The 22,358-nt window shown below is 37.2% G+C and overlaps 1 protein-coding gene across 1 annotated transcript in view; it reads right to left on the bottom strand.

Moving 5' to 3' along the window:
• The window catches only part of fgfrl1a (fibroblast growth factor receptor like 1a), a 78,111-nt gene that overhangs the window by 34,649 nt on the left and 21,104 nt on the right, over positions 1–22,358 (bottom strand). Inside the window, exon 3 of the mRNA XM_081383121.1 lies at positions 11,563–11,835. Coding sequence (XP_081239247.1) covers positions 11,563–11,835 — 273 coding nt within the window. The remainder of the gene's footprint in view (positions 1–11,562; positions 11,836–22,358) is intronic.

Genomic DNA, 22,358 nt, shown 5'->3' with positions numbered 1-22,358 from the left:
TTAAAATGGCGTCTTCATTTCCTGAGCCCTATTTCCGGAGGAGTCGCTTAAAAACAATGAGAAAGGGGAGGATCCGGTGCTGCTTTGACTATAAAGAGATTCGAGGGTTCATCGAATTTATCTCAACCCGCCTTGAATGAAATGTTGACGCAAGGCCAATTATTGTGGATAAGAATGTAGCAGTGTTTTGGATGAGGCTCTTTTGAGGGCAAATAAAAGACAATCTCTTCCTCTGCTTTTTTTGGGATGGTTTGAAAGGTCACTAATGTTTGGTTATGATAAACACATCCTATAAACCACGATCAAAGAAAAATATGTTTTGTACCACATTGTAACAATCAAAACAATCATAACTCAATCACTATCATCGTTGTAAATTCATAGACTTGAAATGTGAACGTCAGCCAGATTTTTCTTTCCTCCATGCTTTCATAAGCCACTATTTCTCATTCTCTCTCTCCTTTGAACCATGACTGCCATTACAACAAAGCCTGTTTTTCATCTTGAAGAAACAGCGTTGGGCAAAACCTGGAGGACGTATAAGGGCATGTGTGGCTCCAACTCCACACCAGTTGCTCTTCTAAGGGCCTGATCCACCTTGTTTTGCCATGCATGTCACTTGGACGGGCCGTGGTGTGTAGAGGCCATAGTCATGTGACATGACTATTGAGGCTTAGCGGAGTACAAGAAAAATCTGCCAAGTTTCTAATATAGTCTTGAACAGGGTTTCCCAAAAGGGGTTTGTAAGTATATGAAAACTTAATAATGAATTATATCAAATCTAAAATGAAAATAAATGATAATCGCAATAGAGCATACGATTATCAAATCAAAGGCTGCCATTAAATAACTGTATAGTCTGTATAGTTCAATGCGCAGCACTGTGTTCATTTACACGGCAGCAGCTCTGACTGTGTGTTCAGTGTTTTCAGCGGCTCAATTCACAATAAATGCAGCAAACTCCATCTCCGCATGTGCTATGAGATTAATGTGCATACATATTATTATTGTAACATGTAGTGTAAAATACTAATGTTTTATAATATTTTTTTTATGTCACAGTACAATTGTAAATTGCAAGAGTAATATATATCTGTCCTAATTTTTATAATTAGAGTTAAAATAATAATAATAATTTCTATTACAACTATTATTATTATTCTGTTTATTTGAGTTCCAAAACACCAGTGTGAATGTAATGTGGACTCTACCACACACTCTCACAGCTAAAAGGAGTTTTGAGCCTACTTTATAGTCCAGCAACAGAGTTAGAATAAAACGAATAATACTAAAAAATATTAAATATTTTATTTGTTTACCTGCATGATATGACTATTAACCAATATTAGAGAACTGCCAACATGCAAATGTGACGTTAAATTATTTAAATATTAACAAAATATCAGGGGGTACTTTCAGTAAATATTTTATGGCTAATCTTTTAAGCTTTTTGGAAATCTCTGGTCTAAAAACCACATGAAATGAGGCAGGAGTGCTCCATCTTTCCATGTATGTCTCTCCACTTACACTCCTTATTCCGATTAAACCCCCTTCCCCCTTCTTTGAAGTACTATACCACCAAGCTAGCTATCAAACCAATATTAGTTACAGGTAAAGGAACTTTAAGCATAATAAACATACTGGCATCCTCTGAAAAGAAATCATATTAAAAAAACTTCATCAGATTGATTCCATTAAATCCAGTAAGGCTATATGGAATGAGAAGGTCATTCATTCCCCTTTTTCTATATTCAGATAGTAGTTTGCTTCAACTGACTTGTTGTAATGTATAAGATTTGGTCGATTTTTGGTTTGATTTAAGATTTACAACTCTTTATTTTGAAAAATATTTTGAATTTCCATAAGAGAAAATGAAGGGGAAAACTGTTCCTGAAATCATCTGTCTATTCTTTCTCAGTCTCTCAACAATTCCCTCGCCCATAATTCAAGCCCAGCATCCACTGTTATATAAAATGGACGTTCATTCTTTGCTATTATTTCACAGTGATTAGAAAGCAGTACCATAAAAAAATCATATATCAGTCAAACCTGTAATTTTTCTCTTCAGATCTTTAGAGGAATGCAATGTAGTCCACTGGCTGGCTGCCCTGCACGCTTAATAAACAAACTCCTGCTGGTCCAAAACGCAGAAGCTAGAGTTCTCACTAGAACCAGGAAGTATGACCATATCAGCCCTGTTCTGTCAACACTGCATTGGCTCCCTATTAAACATCTTATACATTTTAAAATATTGCTGATTTTCTTACAAAGCACTAAATGGTTAAGTGTCAAATAGACTATCCCCTGCGAAGGCCTTATCGACACAACAAAAGTTACATTTTTTCACGACAATTATTTTTTTTCCTCTGTAAAGGTGAAAGCGTTGTCAGATCTGTGGAAGCGACTGGGGGCGCTGTGCTTTGCCAGTGACACTTTTTTAGAGAAGGACACTCGCTCACGCACATACACGTTCAAACGAGCATGGCTGTGGACTGGGCACACGGTATGTGTGCCGTCAATGTTTTCCAGGATCCACGTTTTTGAGGTTTGCACAGGGATGTACTGTTTTTTTTTTTTTTTCAAAACTAAAAAAAAAAACTAAAAAACTTGCACTTTGAGGCCTACTATTAGACTCCGCCGGGGCGCCGTTGTCATGTGGATGAAACACATTACGAGTTTTCTGTTTTCAGAAGACTGTGCAGGTTGTGACGGCCAAAAACGCCTAAAAGTACAATACCATTCAATAATGTGGGGTTTCTGAATTAAGTCTCTTATACTCAGCAAGGCTGCATTTTTTACTGGATAAAAAGTATAGTAAAAACAGTAATATTGTGAAATATTATTACAATTAAAATAGTTTCCTATTTTAATGTGTATTAAAATGTTATTTATTCCTGTGATGCAAAGCTTAATTCATTAATCCAGTCAGAAAACATTCTAATATGCCGATTTACTTTTCAAGAAACATTTCTTATTATTATCAATGTTGAAAACAGTTGTGCTGCTTAATATTTTGTATATAAACTGAGATACATTTATTCAGGATTATTTGATGAATAGAATAAAAGAAATGATTTGAAATAGAGATATTAAATGTATTTGCTGTCACTTTTGATCAATTTAAAGCATCCTTACTGAATAAAAGTGTTATTTACTTGACTCTAAACTTTTGGTTTTAGTAAATTCAGTTGTTGAACAGGCGTGGAAAAACATAAATTATCGATATCCTGGGGATGTAGGGAATATGAATTTGAAAAAATGCTCAAAAATCATCAAGATACTTCAAAGAGACTTCCAATAGTTTTCTGTTAATAATATTTTACTACAGAAGAAGCAAAAATACCAGGAATAAATGAATAATCATTCAGTATTCAACTTGGAAAGTCAATTTTCAACTTCTGGAATTTACAGGAAAACTGCAATAAAATGTCACTGAAGTTAGGTTGTCTAACTTGGAAACTCAAGTAGAAATGTTCAACTTTGCTGAGATGCAGGTACATGATGTCACACGAATGCCATCAGAGTCATGGAAAAATGATTAAAAAAAACACCTGCAAAATAAATGTCAGCAATATCGTCTTGTTTATTCATGTCTTTCATTTATATTCTGTACAATGCCATGGTTCAGACAACAGAGCATTTCATGGTCGGAAGATTGAGATATCCAGATCTGACCTTGAATGGAACGAAGCCTAAACCCACAGACAAAACATGCAACTATCAGAACTCATTTGCATGTATCCTCAAGATTTTTAACAAACAACTCAATTTAATCTAATACACAAAAGTGTATTAAAGTATAAAGTAGAGTTCAGACAAAACTGAACAAAGAAGTGAGTGTTACTCGTGATGAGAAGAAATAAGTACGGTTTCAGAAAGATCAATAGAGCTTCAAGAACCCTAGTTTGACTGTGATAGGGCCTCTTGAAGTCCAGAGGGAAACCCTGCATAGAGATCAGTAGATATCTCAAGCTCCAGTTTTGCTGCACCGCGATCATTACCAGATGTTGGCTGAACAGCAGCTTCAACGGCCCGAGCAAACTCCACAAATCACTATAAATCACCAGGCACTTCCTAGCAGCTTCCTACATATCTCAATTCCACAATCATGTCTGCACTGTCATCACAAAGGGACGGTAAATCTAATCTTGATCTTGCTTTTCTAGCAATAGTCAGTTTATGCAGGTGAGGGCCAACAAACACAACAACCGGGAACAGAGAACTGAATCAAAATATGAAATCTGCTGTTTCAATCTGTCTTTTTCCCCTCCATCACTCCTTGCTTCCGCTGGATGCTCTGAAAGCCACCTGTCTTATCATAATCCAAGGATGGATTTGCCAAGGATGCATCTGGTGCAACAATACAAATGTAAACAAAAAAGCTAATAAATAAGGAGAGGAGATGGCAGTGAATGAATAGGCGTAGGCATACAGGGAGTAAAAAGAAACATAGCAGGCCTAGCGGACTGGGGACATGCTTGGAGTTGGTAAGAAGAGAGAGCTGCTTAAAGCCAAAGCGGCCCATGATAGATGGACAGTAATGTCTTTGCCATCTGGTTTGAGGAAGGGCAAAGCCACTAATGAGCCCTATCAACACAGCTCTTCTGTCCTCACAGAGACATTTGATCACTGAGCCACACAGGACAGAATCAGACTACACATGCTGTTCTACTACGCAAAAGCTCCCAGATAAACTAATGACTCGACCTGATGTTAGGATACAAGGGCTGAGATGAAGATGTTAGATGTTAGAATAGCAGCACAATGGGTCTCATTCACTAATAATTGTGTGGATTATTTTGTATTTGTACGCACAGGAGAACTACTCACGAAAAATCTCAGCCTAATTCACATAGGCACATGAATTTGTTTAAGAACAACTTAACAATGTTAAGACATCGTTCTGATGTTAGTGAATTTGAAGTATTCTAAATGAGTGGCCGAGCGCACTAGGTTAGATATTTGCATAAAACATCCCCAAAACATCTCCATATAAGGGCTTTCCACACATTTTTAATAAAAAAGTCAGAATTGCGAGGTAAACTCGCAATTGTGAGATAAAGTGTCATAATTATCTTTTAAAATGTTTTATTTTACCTCGCAATTCTGACTTTTTTTTGTCAGAATTGCGAGATATAAAGATCATGAAGACCCATTAGCATCCATGAAACCTTTCCACTGACAACAGGTTCTTCATAGTGGAAAAGGTTAGATAAGGGATAATGTACATCCAAGCCGGTTATTATCGCATAATAAACCCCGACAGGGTGGTCTTGCATCAGCCTGAAGGGGTTTATTCTGCGATAACAACCGGCTGGATGTACATTATTCCGCTTATTACACAGCTACTTGCCAGATAAGTAAATAATTTGATATGAAATATTGATCTGAGTCGAAATATTTTATTAGCTCTTTAAACGCAAAGCTTCCGCGGAGAGACCAGTTGCTGGCAAGTGGTGGTATTTCACCACATAAATAATTATGGGTATAACATATATTGTTTGTTTGAAACAAGAGAGTGAGTCCGCAATACCCGGATGACATAATTAAATAACTGTACAAAAAAATATTGATTTTGAGTTAATATTTTATTAGCTCACCAAATGCAAAATTTAGGGGATAATCAGGGGATAACATACTGCTGGATGGTGCGACTGACCAATCAGAATCAAGTATTCCACATAGCCGTGTAATAAATTATTATAATGTTCTTTCAAGAACTGATCACTGAAAGGTTTTTTGGGGAACCTAAAATGGTTCTCTGAAATCATGTGCTTTTTAAAAATCATTTTAAACCTTAACAACTGCAAAATAATTGAATAATTTTTCTACTTCTTTTGGCACAGGACAGATACAGTAGGACATTGATGGGCAGATGAAGGAAATGGGATCTGAAATGTTGCAAGCTGGATTTGAACCTCAGTATTCCAAATGAGCACCATGACTCAACATGTAACCAATACATCACAGGTCCAACTCCAAAACTATTGGTTTTGATGCAAAGTGGAAATGCATTTTACACATGGGATGATCTGATGCTGACATGCTTTGCGTACACATGCCACATGGGTATTTGAAGGATTAGATCCATTAACTAACAGAACAGGATTTGGAAGTGGAGGATTAATTAGTGGTTTCAGAAATTGTTGTCCTGAAATCGAGGTTTCAAATGGAGTGAAAAAGGGGCAGAGGAAACCAAACCAAGCAAATGTAAAAAAACAAATTCATTTTAAGAGCGCAAGAAAAACATCAGGAAGGTCTTCTTTTTTTCTTACAGATCGTGGTATAATGCAGTTCTGGCTTCTGTGCAGACATGTGTTTTAGTTTCATGAAATATAACAAAGATGGAAAGGAAAACTGTGAAAATATTTATACAAATGAAACATGGTCAGCGATAGAAGAGTTGGCGGGGTGTGAAGAAGCAGCCATAATAAGAAAAAGGTGTCAATATTCTTCACTGAATTCAAAAGTGCATATAGAATAATAAACAAGAGTTCAGATGGCCTGGACTAATTATTGAAACCACATCTTGGGAAATGAATAGATTACTTTAAATCCTCACATTCATGGTTCTCACTCCACTGAAGGAAACAAGGACGTGGCTTTATTTTACCACATGGAACACCATATAAAGAGCATAACATGGATGTTATGACATCTCATAAAACTATTCCACAAGGGGAATTTCCTCTAAAAGCCAAAGCAAATCATGTAACAATCTGACATCTACAAATATAAAAATGCTTTATTCTAAATATAATACCAGCCCAGAGATGTCGGTAAAACTTCACATAGTGTTGGAATTTCATAGAATCATGACAAAGATGTTTTCAATATTTAATATCTTTATTTGTAAAATCTTGGCTTTCCGAAGCACTAGTAAACAACGTAACACCTATCAAACTGCACGAAAACCTCCACTGGCACGACTTGAGTTACGTTGAGGGTGGGATGTGCCAGCAGAAGGATTAACAAACAAGTCCAAGTTCAAGGGCCCTGACTAAACAGCATGGCGGAGACGGTTGCGGTGCATCAAAGCCGTCCTGGCACATCTTGGACGTCCCAGCACAGTGGGTGCAGCTGCTCAACTGAGGTCATCTTGGCAGCTGCCCCTGCCTCCCCCCTCCCTACCCACCCCAAGTTCAGGGGTTCGCTTATTGCCTTCAGCTGCAAAGAAACTTCTCATTCATGCTTAATTATGAGAAGACTTTTTTATACACGCTTGTTTTCTTATTCTCATATTGCCTGCTTCGATTCTCCTCGCATGTTTCATGCCGTTTCATACTCGTTTTTTTCTAAAATAGCTTTGATAACCAGCCAACCTTTTACATTTGCAGATTTAATTGGTTTGTCAGCTTGCAGTGAGAGAGTGTGAATTTTTGACATTTTGCAGTTTTTTTTTAATGATTATAGACATCTTGTAGTGAAATCCCTCAGAGAGACTGAGTGTAAATCTTAGACATGCTTAAATTAAAACAACAACAACACAAAAAAAACTTTTATGGTTAAATCTGTCAAAGAAATTGAGTGTAATTTATTATTATTGTATTATTGTTAATTTATTATTAACAATAATAAATTACTTTTTTAAAGTATTTATGAAAATTTTTTAATTAGAGTACAAACATTTTTAATTAATGAATCTTATTTCACACGATTGCAGCATTTCGATAGATATAAAGCTGTTGAAATGACCCCAGTTGGACCCTAACACGTGTCTACACCAGATGCGAGCTGAACGATGTGATGTAACAAAAGCGAATAAAACCCATTATAATCAGTGATGCTGTCTACACTGGATGCGGAGTAACACAACACAACACAACTACGACAAATCCTTGACAGTAAACTGATGCCCCATTCTATACCTGACGTACTTCAAGTCCTTGCGCTACTTCTAATATGAAGAACACACTATGTAATTAAAGGCACACTATGTAAGATTTTTGGATCAAAATATCCAAAAACCACTAGAACAATGTTATATATTTGGTTGATTTGTGTACTTACATTATCCCAAATGTTTCTAAGAATGTTTAAATCCAGAGAAATAAGCAGTTTTAACCAGGACACGGTCCATGGGTCGCCTATCAATGACATCATATCCGCGATACCATGGATTTTTTTATTTTGTAGAAACCATGGAAACACCAAAGAGTCTTTAATATATTAGTTGCTCTATTAAACAGGTGAGCAACTATTTGGATACCTTCATCGACAAAAAACTAATCATTTTGTTATACAGCTCAACACAGTTAGCCTTTTTGTCTAAATCACGTTTTCTTGATTTACCGCGAGTACCATGTTTTACCATGCCTAATATCGTTCTAGCTCACTGCAGTGTGCAAAAAGTGTCTGCCGAGTGAACGCACAGAGTAGCATTATAATAACTTTCAACACACTCAAAAGTATCTAATATGATAAAACAGCGCTGCGTTTCCCCACATACGCATACCGGAAGAAGCGGAAGCGTTCTGCGGTATAATAAAAGCTCCACTACTCGCGCTCGTCTCTTATTAGCAATCGCTCCAGTGGCCTTGTTACGCTCCAACAGCTTTAGTAAAATTAATAAATCTTTAATACATTACCGGTCATCCATGAATATGGTTTCTGCCCGAGTCACGTCGTATTCTCCACCGGCTGTAAAGGTGAAGACAACGATCCCATGATTCCGCGAAATCAAGCCGTCATCAAGCTACGCCATTGTTTTGAATAAATGACCTCTAGTGGTGAAAAATTACATAGTGCACCTTTAATATTATTTAAATTTAGTTAAAAACAAGAAATTATTACTATAATTATTCTATGATGCATTCCTATCACACTACTATAATTTCCACTGTTTAATTGTCAGGACAGTAGCAATATATCCAATATATTTTATGGATATAATTATATGGATGCCCAAAGTAAATTTTACTTTCATTGACAAGGCTTACAAACAATTTGTATTTTGTTTGTTTTTGTCGTCATTTTGTTGTGTCACTCATTGTGAAAATGTCTCTTGACTTGATTTAGAATCAGCTTCGCTTTGTCTGTTTTTTATATATCAGTCAGATATTAAATCACAGGAGATTATAAATTAGCACGCACACTTTGACACACATTATACAACGCCCTTTAACAGGAAAATGCAATAATTAACAGGGCAAAGGAAAATGATTTTCTACGCCCAGTTATCAGTAAGGCGACCAGGGGATACAGCAGGTTTATGAAGCCGTTACTCTAAAAGATGTACATGCAGGGGTCAAGATTACGAATGATCCACTGTATGCTACAAAACAAACAGCCCATTCACTGCTGGGGATGTTCTCAATTCCTGTAATCAAGCTCCATTGTCTTGCATTACATAGGGCTCATCTAAGAGGCAAATAAAAGGATCATTAACTTTGTCCAGCTAATATAAAACTCCCAACTGAAAGAGGCACTCCACCAGGGCCTCCATTTAGACTTGGCATTGCTTTAGATGGATGCTTTTGCAGTCCCAAATTACCCCACTGGTTAACATTATCATCCTTCAAGTTAAAGGTGACTACATGCAGAAGGTCCTGGTGATTTGCCTTTCCGACAGTGTACCATCTCTGATGAATGTACTTGGAGCAGGGTTCATGTCCTCAGAAAGTCAGTAAGGGGTTGGTGAGATCACAAGACCGACCCAGAGCCCCTCCTCACGTAAGTGGACGGATCACCATGTGGAACGCGGCCAAATTAAGCCCTGATTAACTTGGCGAGTGGCCAGCGTGCTCATTCAGCCCTCTAAACTTTACACACAGCAGAACAAAGGTCCATCTACTGGATGACAGGTCTGAGAAAAGGCCATCGAAAACCCAGAATGATCAGAGAGTTGAGGATTAAGTATTTTACGGTTCCTTGTGCTCATTTTTATATGCCCATTTCTGGTTGACTGAAGAAATAAAGTTGCTGTTCATGGCTACAGACATCCTATTTTATTTTGTGGGGAAGGAATAATAAAAAAACTGGATCAACTATTTAAACATCATTATGCATTTTTAGGCCATTTCTGGTTGTTTTCTCTGTCAATGCCTCAGCCAGGTAGGCCTACAATATATTGAAAAAGTTCAGATTAGGAGATAATGGGTCTTTGGGAAATCTGCATTCAAACGTTTTCACGAACAAATCATGATTCACTAATAACTTTAATAAATGAATTCTAAATTTACAAATAACTTTACTGAAAAAATTGAAATCACGAACAATCACATACTCTGGGTGGCCTTATAATCATGTTAAGATGAAATTGTATACATGGATACTTCATCCTTGAAGTACTTCATCCTCATGTGTACATCCTAAAATATATTTCATCATATACAGTAAATGTAAGGGTATAAATACACAGGGCAAACAAAGGGAGCTAAATGAAATGCAGTTTAAACTAATCAGTAACTATGGAAAAAAATAGACCATGATCAGAAACTACAGAAACAAAAAATTATTGAGAACACAGGCACACAAGAAAAGAACAAAACCAAACTAAGGGTTCATTTACACTACAACGATGTACTAAAAACGGAAAAGTTTTTCCTTTTTTTTCCCCGCAACATTTTCAAAACAACCCCGTTCACACGGATCTGCAAAAACGGCTAAAAACGCTTTGAACTGTGTTTGAACTGATTTTGAGGACCTTGCTGCCCTCAAGTGAAAGCTCATCTTTAGAAAGTCTCATGTTTGCTGAGAGTGACGAAAGACTATAAAGGAAAGGCTGTGCAGAAAGCCCTTATATGGAGATTGTTTGGGATGTTTTATTACATTTACGTTTATGCAAATAACTAACCTCGGGCACACAGTCACTCCTTTAAAATACTCCAAATGCATTAAAGGAGAACTCCGGTCAATTTTAAAATTGAGCTCATTTTTTTGTAAATTTGGAGTGCTGTCAGTACAGAGAACAACGACAAAAATCGGTGTTGCCTACACCGTGTTATCCTCTTTTTAAAATTTGCACCCTGTTGGCTTCAATGGGGCAAGTTTTAAACCTGCTTTTAGCCTCTTAACATCCTTGATGTGTCATTACAAGTGCACAGCCATGTGAGTGATTCCTTTAACACGAGTGAATCTGACTGCAGTAGATTCGAAAGATATGAATAAAAATGATGTTAATTCAGCCAGCGCTCATACCTGCATTTTCTTCCTGTTTTCGGTCGAAGTCCACAGTAGTCGGTTGTCGAGTTCATGCGCGTGATAACCTATGCATGTTTAAAACTTGCCCCATTGAAGTCAACAGGGTGCAAATTTGAAAAAGAGGATAACACGGTGTAGGCAACACCGATTTTTGTCGTTGTTCTCTGTACTGACAGCACTCCAAATTTACAAAAAAAATTAGCTCAATGTTAAAATTGACCGGAGTTCTCCTTTAACATAAGAACAAGGTTAAGAAAAAATCATATTGTGTACACATTAAGGTGGAATTTTTCATCCGAATTTCTCCGGAGAGTACAAATATGAAATAATACACACAAATATCACTGTATGAGACCCATTGTTCTCAAGATAAACTGCTATTTTGGGAGGTTTCGTGAAAAAGAGGCTAAACATGCTTACCGATGACGATGAGGGTGTAGTTAATGTTGACGCTGCCAAAGCCATTGGTGGCTTTACAAATGAAGGTCCCAGCATCCTCTGCCTCCACCTCTTTGATGCGCAGGGCTTGCTGAAGGACCCTGAAGCGCATCCAACCGCTGTGGATGTTTCGCCCGTCTTTAGTCCACATGATGAGGGGTGGCGGATCGCCCTCCACAGGACACTGAAGTTTCATGGTGCGTCCGATTCTGACGGTCTGCCGGTGGGCGATCTTCTCTGCTACACGTGGAGGACCTACAGAGAACAAGATGATGGTAATTCCTCTCATTGTAGAGCGATGTCTTAATATACATGCCACAAATTCAAACCCTTCTCCCTATTAACTTACTGATGAAAAAGCAGGAGAAACAAAATGATAAGTTGAAAAAGTATTTTGCACTGGTAAAACAAAGAGCTTTGCTAGCGGGTTAATTAGCTCAACAATTAATTCATTGATTACAAATCAATTAATTAAAGGGATAGTTCACCCAAAAATGAAAATTAGCCCATGATTTACTCACCCTCAAGTCATCCTAGGCGTACATGACATTCTTCTTTCAGAAGAATACATTCAGAGTTATATAAAAAATGTCCTGGCTCTTCCAAGCTTTATTATGGCAGTGAATGGCTTAAACTTAAATGGAATCAAATGTTCATTTGCCCGGAAGCTAGTTATTTTTCTTTGTAAAAAGTTTTAAATATGGATATTTTTCTTACACAAACGCATGGCTTCGCTTCAGAAGGCCTTTATTAACCCCCCGGAGCTGTGTGGAGCACTTTTATGATGGATAGATGCACTTTTATGGACTTCAAAACAAGTATTTCATACTTTATTACAATATTAATGCATTAATTATTAATGTAATGTTTGGTCTGTGACTATTATTTTTGTCATACAATTTAAATTCCATTCCATAAGAGTAAAAAGAAAAAAAAGAAAAGAAAAAAAAATGACACATGACAAATATTAACTACAATGAAAAGACATTTTGTCAAACGACAAAAACTATGAGTTCTATAATGTGATAAGTTAGTTGCAAAATCCTTGTCACATGCCTGTCCTGTCTCGTGTAGCACATGTGGTGTTTTGTGTTCCTGTCTCTGTCTTGATCCCAACCCTCCTTGTTATCTCATCATTGGTTTCATTTGTCCCACCTGTTGTTCCCTCATCACCTGCCTGATTTGTCCCTTTTATAAGTTCCTTTGTGTTTGCAGTATGTGTCAGATCGTTGTCTTGTATACGTCTCCTGTTTTCCCGTGACCCTCCGGTATGTTTGTTTTTGAAGTTGTTGTTTTGTTTTATATTATATTTTTCCCCCTTGTTTTACTTCATGTTTTTTTTATTAAATAAATCACTATTCTTTTGCAGTTGAGTTCTCACCTAGTTTTCTTTAGTTATCACGTAACAATCCTTTCGTCATCAACATGAGTACCACCAGAAGTATTTACTGACACAAAATATACATAAAATATTCCCAATCTACCTGAAATCAAACTGGGCCACATTTTGAAATGACATGAAAGAGTACAAAACTAAGAGTAAAAAGGAAGGAAAAGTTGTCACACCCCAGCAACAAATAGAAACGCATTTATTTCATGTTTGAGCCCAGTGGCTCTTCATCAGTCTGACCCCAGGTGACATTTTCAGGCTGATGAAGAGCCACTGGGCTCAAAACATTACCTGTGGTGATGTATGAGCTTTTTTGCACGTTACATGTTCCCACTTTGTGTTGTTATGAACGTCAAAGAGACCGGAATTTACCTCACAAAATCAAATGTTCATTGTTCAAAAAGTTCACTGTTAGATTATGCTCACATGAACCAAAACTTTAGACTTTTTAAAGGGAATCGAGTGGTTCCTCCGCACCCGAATTCTAAACAAATGCTTATCAAAACCTGTTGTGTGCCCTTCATAATCTTTAATCAGAAACATTCACATGCCTGCAGTGCTCACCATGGCATCTCTTTTCTGATGACCTGTACACCAGCCACTGTTGCCTTTGGCTTGCTTAGTTGGGGACATTTAATTTAATATTCAACAATAATATTGATCTGCCTGCATTGACACCATTATAAGAGAACTGAACTGAGCTGGACAATGACACAAGGGCGTAGGTTTGATTTTGAAATTGGTGGGGACGGGGACATCCCCTGAAGCTGAGCTGCATCTGTCATTAAAGGGACAGTTGACCCAAAAATGAAAATTCTGTCATTATTTACTCTCCCTCAAGTTGTTTCAAACCTGTATGCATTTCTTTCTTCTTCTGAACACAAATGAATGACATCACTGTTTTCTCCAGAGCGCCTATATATATATATATATATATATATATATATATATATAATGAACTAAATTAATAACTTTTTACAACAAAAATGAACCATCACTGAACTTACTTAAGCTGGACTATGACGCTATTTTCTTCTAGAAACAAACTTTGTTGTATTATTTTCATGTTATCACTGTAAAGCTGCTTTGAAACAATCTGTATTGTAAAAAGCGCTATATAAATAAAGGTGACTTGACTTGACCAGCGCAATAAGATTGTCCAATGGCCAGACGAGTTTCAATCCCTACCCATACTGTCACTCACATGAAACGATCAAGCAATTAGCAAACAACAGCTTTCTACAATCGAATAAACTCCCGATTAACAAACCAAGTGCCATCTTACTTGTTTCTTATTCATGAAACCGTTGCACTCAAACAAATGCGTCAAAATAGGGAACACAAGTTGGTCGCAATTTCTGTTCATCATGCTGAATTGTCTGTCCTGAAAATCCTCAATGGTTTCTTAGCAGTTCACTATTCAGTATTCTTGTATACCGGCTGTTGGACTAAGGTAAAGTGAAAGCTTTAGAGATCAGTTGGAGGTTTAGAGAGTCTTGGCCTAGCAGAGCAGAGCAGAGGCTTCCCCCTGCCCACGCACATGTTGCTTGCTCCTGTTAAAAAACCGAATGCAGGAAATTGATATTGTCACTGTTTATGTCTGTGGGGAAATTGTAACCGCAGCCCCGTGTCAGCCAGCCATGTCTCGCTGGCGTACTCCGCTACTGGCCTGCATTGTTTGTGCGCTCCTCAGTTGGTGGCTCCGAGAAGGGTTAGAAAGGTCAGAGTCTGCAAATACTGTCCGCACTCGTTCCTCTCAAGGCTGTGTGAGTCACTCTAATAGCTGTTTACATAAGGCTAATGCCAGATTGGATCCATTTAGCTGCCACAAAACTGGGCTTAAGAAGATCTTGTGGTGAAAAAAATTGAGAAACAGATTTCCACATGCAGTCATACGCACGAAAGGATACAACGTTTTGTACGCCCGTAATTGTAGCCATCACTTGGATAAATTAAGAGGTAGGAGTATTTTATCAGACGTTCATCCAACACATAATAATTTCCAAATCCGTCTCGACAAATTAAATCCGCAATCTGATGAAAGATATCATCTGAATGACAGAGGATGAGTCTGTAAAACCCATCATAAAGTCATCTGAAGCCATATGTCAGGTTAATATGAGGGTATGGTGTAAACATGATGTAACTGAAGGTTAAGGTCGCAACTTGCCGTATTAATAACTCAAGTGGTCACACAAAGCTGTGTATATCTGCTATTTTATAACGGCCTCAAACATGGCTGAGATGATCATATTTGTAAAGTATTACTGTATTAGTTATTTTTATACCAAATTTTACAAAAGTTTTTGTAATGATGCAATACTTTTATGTAAAGTTATGTAAAATGTAGGCTAATAAATGGAATTTGTGTATCTGCTGTAATTTCCAACGTTTTTTAATATGTAGAAACTAGCCCATAAAATAAGCAGCCCTTAGCATACCTAGAAAAAGTATATTCATTACAAAAATCTCTACAAAAAAAATAATCTTTCAAAAACTAAAAAAAGTTTCTGAGGAGATGAATTAAAAAAATTTGAAATACCTTCTTTTTTTAAAGAATTTAATTGTAGTTGTTGTAGCTTAGTTTATAACTTCTTTGTCTTATTTTTAATCATTTTCAGACATCTTGAGGCCTCCTGGTTGAGAACCGCTCAGGACATACAGTAAGGAGGGTAGTAGGGATTTTTTTTCTTCTTCTGCATTTAGCAATGCATTAAAATAATAATAATAATATTTGATAGTATATTGCTTTTTTAAATTTACAAAAACTAGGAGAGACCAGATATTAAGCAACTAAAATTGAAATAATCAAAATAATTACATTTCAGTATTGCAAGAACTTAATGTTCTTCAAGTGTGTTTCTGTATTCCACAAAAGAATTACCTTTTTTATTTTTAGCAATGCCTTTTTATCTTTATTCTATATTGAGATTTTAGAGCTCTGGCAGTGGTGAAGATTATCAGTACTGCTTGGAATATAGAGCACAAGTGCACTATTTTATGCCCTTATTTGAAGCTCTGCACCATAAACCATCACCATCTACATTTGCTGTATGGAAAAGAGCAGCGCGGAAATTCTTTAAATTGTTTTATATGCTGATAGATATCAATTGTCCATGAAGTGTAACAGCAAAAGTGTTTGATGTCCAATCAAAGGGGACTTCCAGTGAAAAATGTATCTCATGCCTGGTTTCACGCTGCTTTGATATGACGTTGTGCTTAGTGGGAGCATGAAGGAGTCACTGGCACAGATTTGGAGCCAGCCTGACTACAGCACACTACTGTGTCCCACAGACACCAGTGGCTAGTTGACATGTTGATGGATGATGTTTGAAAGTGTGAAAAAGAAATTAGTCACAGGCAGGAACTCGCCAGAGTCTTGTTCTCCTGTTCCATTTCAAATCAGAGTAAAATCGTCCTGGTGAGCCGTTTCACAGATTGAAATCTCATTCTCCTTTTGGAGGCCCGTACGCCCACTCTTTGAGCAGATTTACGACCATCCCGCTCCGGGTCTTCTGTTTGCAGGTCGGTCCCGAGGCCTTCTCCTCCTTGCAGACCGACAGCACTTGCACGTTTCACAGATCAGAGGCGTGCGAGAGAAAACAAAGGCCCTAAACTTTCACAAGCAGTGCTTGGTTTGCCTTCCAACTCTTCACCCTTCGGCCAAAATATGGCCTTGGTTAATGCAACGGCTTCAACAAAAGTCGAAGAAAGCACCCTCCAAAAAGAGAAATGACAACATGGAGTAACAGTATTTTCAATGTCTGAATAAATAAATGTTTTTCCAATGCGCAACAACACACTTTTTAACAGCAGGTACTTTAAAAAGCCTGCACGTCTGTGTAAATATTGGGTGTGTGAGAGTATTTGTGAGGAAAGAGCTTGGTGAATGAGGGGAACGGCAGGTCAAACTCTTTAAAAGGCAATCTGTTTTTTCCATTCAACATAAACGCATTCCCTTCTGTCAGAGCACTATACAATACAGAGGCCGGTCTCTCATTCGCATGTGCACCGGGGAACTCTCAGCGAGTTGCAGTCTTCCATATCCCTCCTTCCCTTTTACGGCTTGTTGGCTTAAGGTATCCCAACATGCACGTCTGGAATGTCGACTAATGAGGGGGAAAAAAATGATTCGTAAGAGGCCAACACAAGTAGCATTCCATCATATACTTTCTTATAACTCCAGCCCTCAGCCAAAAAAACCCTCCAAGGCGAGTGGCCTAAAGAAAGCCTTCCCTGAAGAATCGATATCTCTCCTTGAGCCAGCTAGATAAGGGCTCTTTGGTGCGAAAGAAGTCGAGGAATAATATTTTGATTGGCCTCATATAGTGAGCACAGGACATGCTTTGGAGCGCAAGAATGTGTTTGATTATAATTTCTCGAGCAGGTCTGAGCTCACGAGTGCCAATGTATTCACCTTCAGGAAGCGGGCTGTGATAGAGTAAGATAACCTTCACCCTGCCTTCACTTCCTCTGTCTTACAGGAGGCTGTTTTATTGCTAATCGTATTTGCTTTCTACCATTAATTCCCAGAAATGGATTGTGAATATGCCCAAAACTAACAGCTCTGGAGCTGTGGAAATTAAAGGAATATTATAGGTCAGATGCAACATAAGCTTCCAATGAGCGAATGGGACATAACTATGAACAAAACACTTTTAAATGAAGCAAAACACTCACAGGAATTATGTGGGTAACGTAAAACCATATCCTCCTAGAAAAGTAGTTGCACCTCATACAAAATGATAATATTTGGATATTAAGAGCTTTAACAGATATTCACATTTCTAGTCTACCTTTGAAACTTCCAATACATTTGAGTAAAACTGTATGACTTTTGTTCATCTTCGGAACACAAATGTAGATTTTTTTTATTTTTCTTTTTTTTTTGGTATATTCCTTGAAAGTCTATGTAATAAACTTTTTTAAGCTTCAAAACGTCGTAAAATTAATCCATATGAATTAAGCAGTTTGATCAAAGTCTTCTCAAGAGACATAATAGGTTTTTTGTTATAAACAGATTTAATTTAGGTTTTTATTCATTTATAAACAATGCACATTAACACGCATACATAGAAAACATCAAATATGGTAAAAAATTAATAATAATAAAAAAAAGACAGACAAAAAATATGAGAAAATATTAAAAATATCTTAATTTATGTAATGACCGAAAGTTTGGAATGACATGATGGAGAGTAAATGATGACAGAATTTTCATTTTTGGGTGATCTAACAGCACGTTTTTGCTTTGCTTTTTTCTTTTTACAAACTGAGAGACAAACTAGTTTCTGTACTGGTCCATAGTTCTTAGTCATATATTTATTAAGTTGTATTTAAATCAAGAATATTGTAGTTCAAATCAAACAAACCAAATGCATAAAATCAAATCTGTCAAAGCACATATTAAAGTGCCCCTATTATGGTTTCATAATAGACTCCGGAGCTGAAGTTCAGTTATGGTAATGAGCATTTAACTTCCGACGTGCGCTGTAAGTGGTAGACCAATCGTAACAGACTGGACCGTCTGGCCAATCAGAGCAGAGTAAGCTTGCGGAAAGGAGGGATTTAGAGAGACTGATTCATCCGACAAGTGGTTTGAGAATCAAACAATATATATAAATACTGTATATATGAGAAAATGGAAGTGTTTTTTGACCTTTGATGCATGTAAACCTGTTGTAGCCTCCAAAACAAAATTAGGAACCATCAAAATAGCATTATAGGGGCACTTTAAGATCACATTTCAGTTTAAGACCACAAGTCATTATGAGTCAAATAACATACTTTGTGGCTCCCAACCTCTAAACACCATGAACATCACTTTATATAAAGGATGTTATGAGGCTGATTGCATTAAAATTGCATTAAGAGTAATTATTGTAGATTTACGCTATCTTGAAGGATGGCTCATGGCTGGCTGAAAATGTAGAACAAGGAATGTAAACATACTCCAGTTATGATGTATGGTGTGGTCTCTAACAGCTGGGATTGGCCTTCAGTGCAAACTAAGATTTTTCCCAAGGTGACACAAGTGAGATGGAATTAATTGACTTCACTTGTATTTAAAGATCCTTAACAACTAGAACAGGCATGAAAACAACCGCACCATTTCTCATATTAATTGCTTTCTTATTGCTGCTTATCATGAAGCATTTGAACATTTTTGTGTCCAGGATGTCCGACCGGCAATTAACATTGAAACGCTCTGTTAGGTGAGCTCCAGAATCTGTTTACTAAAGCCGACCAAGGGCGGAAAAGAGCCAATGAGAGTCGGATGAAATGAAAAACCTCCTAAAACATTTGCCAGATTGAGCAAGGGTCTCCCTCGGGGAAAGCTGCAATGAAGGGGTTTGTGGGATATTACATGTTGCCACCATGAGGTTTTGAGAGCCAACAGCAACACAAGCAAAAACAAAACAAAAAAAAAAAAAAAACTGATCAGGCTGAAAATGGTCAAAACTTTAGTAGTTACAAAATATGTCAATTGCATACATTGTTTTTCTTCAATTTGTGAGACTAACTATTGCATGTCAAAACTAAGAATGCAAACTACACTATTATCTGACCAGCATTTGGAAAGTTAGAACAAAAAACTGTAATTAGAACATTTTTTGGAATCATTTCATCTTTTCTATTTGTGTTGGAAAACAAACCTACATTCAAGGTCATTCTGACTCTGGGGCATCGGTGTCTTATTATGAGGTTCTGTTTTAAAATGAAACCAAAATTCAGCAACTCAATGACTATAAGTAATTAATGGTAATCTATTTACACCGCTAAGTACAGTTACACACAAACACTAAAAGAAAGAAAGACATCATTATTTTTTTAAGACCACATTTATGTGATACTAAATCCGCAGCAAATCAGGAATTTTAAGGCATGGCCAGAGTCAAAAAGCTTTTCTGCTTTTCATACATAACTGTATTCCTTCATTTGCAGCTTACACAAACACGTAGGCATATAACATGCAAAACATTATGAAGTTTTACATTTCCAGAAGGAAATACCAGTGTTGAAAGTTTTAGTCTTTAGTAGTGTGTAAAATATAAACACATGCAAGGAAGACTAAACCAATAATAATTCACAATGCAAATACTGTACTGTAGTCAACGGGACATTTTTATTCAATTATCATAAAAAAAATTCACAGCATTTCTAAGGCTATTAATTATACAAAACTCAGTCTGATTAATAAAATCAGATTTAATTAATGATGTTAATACACAATGTGGTTTAGGCTGAATAATTGCAGAAGTTCAGTATGTAGGGTTTTAGATCAAACCCTAACCAGACCATCTGAGAAATAACAAAGGATTGAAAGAGCTGTAAATATACATATTAGAAAGACTGTATATCTCAAATATGTAAGTAATATCTCTAATCTGCTGTCTCATCTAAGAGCCCATCTCCTCCCCTTGTGTTTCTGTCACTGCCTGGGGCGACAAGTGAAAGCGATGGGGATATTGCACTCACACAGACCGTACTCCTGTCAGACAGGTAAAGAACAGACATTTCCCCTGCTGTCAATAGGTCAATTGCTACCAATTGCAATAGCATGACAGTTAACGCTGCCCTGAGGTGGTGGGCTGGTCGTCCTTCCATCAGACAAGACCTCCAAGAAGTCTGCAATGTATTCTGTTAATCGAAAGTTTAATTGAGGGGGAAAATCCCATAGACTTACATTGACCGAGGCATATCTATAAAAAAAAATATCAAGACTTTTTGGAGGGGGGCCCGAGGGTGGGCTCTTTTAACAGTAAAGGCCCAGGAATACTTAATTTTCTGCAATCCACTCCGTCTCATGTCCACACAGCTTTCATGTTTTAAAAGCAGCTCTCTGTTTTGGGTTAAGAGAGTTAGGGAAGCTACATTGTATTTTTCTTTTGATGTGCTTTCTTTCTTTTAGGGAATTTAGAGGGTACTAAACTAGTTATTTTAGTTTGTTATTTCGGCCTTGTCCACTCCTGAATTTGATCCCATTGTTTTCACTATTTTCTTGTTAATGAACTCACTTTTGTTTAACATTTACATTGTGAGTGAGCACACATTCATTTTTGTTACGGCTGGTCCTAGACGGTCGTAACAAAGTATACTCAACCGTGGATTACGATATTTCACAATTTATGCGATGTGTGCATCTATGATAGACGGATTGGTATGGGTATTGTAATTGATCGAAACGCACGTGATTTTTGGATTAATACACTGTAAAATCAAATCGTATTCCTTACTATAAAAATACTAGTAGGTTAACTTGATTTTAATCAAAATGTTTACTAAAAATTGTATATTGTTGCTAAAATATTAGAAAATATAGTTACCATAACTAACATAAGTTAAAGGTGGTATCAGTGATTTCAAGCCCAAAAATATTTTTATCACATTCATCTAATCTTTCCTAACGATCCGCTAGCTGCCCGCCCCATAAGCATGCCGTCAAAAAAACGCGTCTCTGTAGGCAGCCTAGGCTCTGAGATCTGCACACAAAAACAAATGGTTTAGCCAAACCCTCAAAACCAAAACAAATAGTGTTCCAACCAATCACCGACAGGGGAGGGTGTTGTGATCCATATATCCGCGCTATGTAAGATTGCCAGATCGGGTCGCGTTTCTGTAGTTCTAATGAGACATAAGAAAACTACAAATTTGACTTGCTTTACGGCAAGCGTTACAATAATTCCAAAGCTGGTGCTGGCTAAACAGCGAGCGTGCGCGTGCGACAGTAGGCTGCGGTAGGCTAAATTATTTACGACAGCGGTAATGGCCAATTCCATTTCCAACCTGTAGGGCGACCGCAGAGGAAAAGTTCCTTGGTGTTGCTTTAACTGAGCCATGTAGCGAACCAGATTATTTTGCCCATTTGCGTACTCATTTGAGGAATAACGAGAAAGTTCAGTGTCCTTTCAAAGACTGTTCATTTGAGACTGTGTACTCCACGTTTAATGCGCATAAAAGTAAGGCACACAAACACCACCAGGTTTGTTTTCTTTTTTCCTCTTCAAAATCCTTTTTTTTTCTTTCTTTTTTTTGTGTGTTTTTTTTGTGTGTGTGTTTGAATTTTAACAACCACTCTATGTTTGTGCTTAAATCTTAGCAGAATTCAATCGCCTGTCTGGGAAAAATCTGAGATCGCAATTCTACGCAACGTTCGACACGCACTCTGCGCGCTTGTTTGAAATTTTCCGAAAAAAAGGAGGAAACCAGGGAAGAATACTTGATGAAATTTTGCAACAAGTTAATTCAAAGGTATTCTTTTATGATGCTATCTTTGAATCATGATTTGCATATGATTGTTACCCTCGGCCAATAATGTGTCTACCTGTCTCTACTTTTTCGTAGCCATCTGATGTAACGTGTTCGCACCGCAGTACTTAAGGGACTT

This window comes from Scardinius erythrophthalmus (genome assembly GCF_964197995.2).
Source record: "Scardinius erythrophthalmus genome assembly, chromosome: 13".
NCBI classification, from domain to species: Eukaryota; Metazoa; Chordata; class Actinopteri; order Cypriniformes; family Leuciscidae; genus Scardinius; species Scardinius erythrophthalmus.
This window is presented reverse-complemented; position numbering and strand designations above follow the sequence as displayed.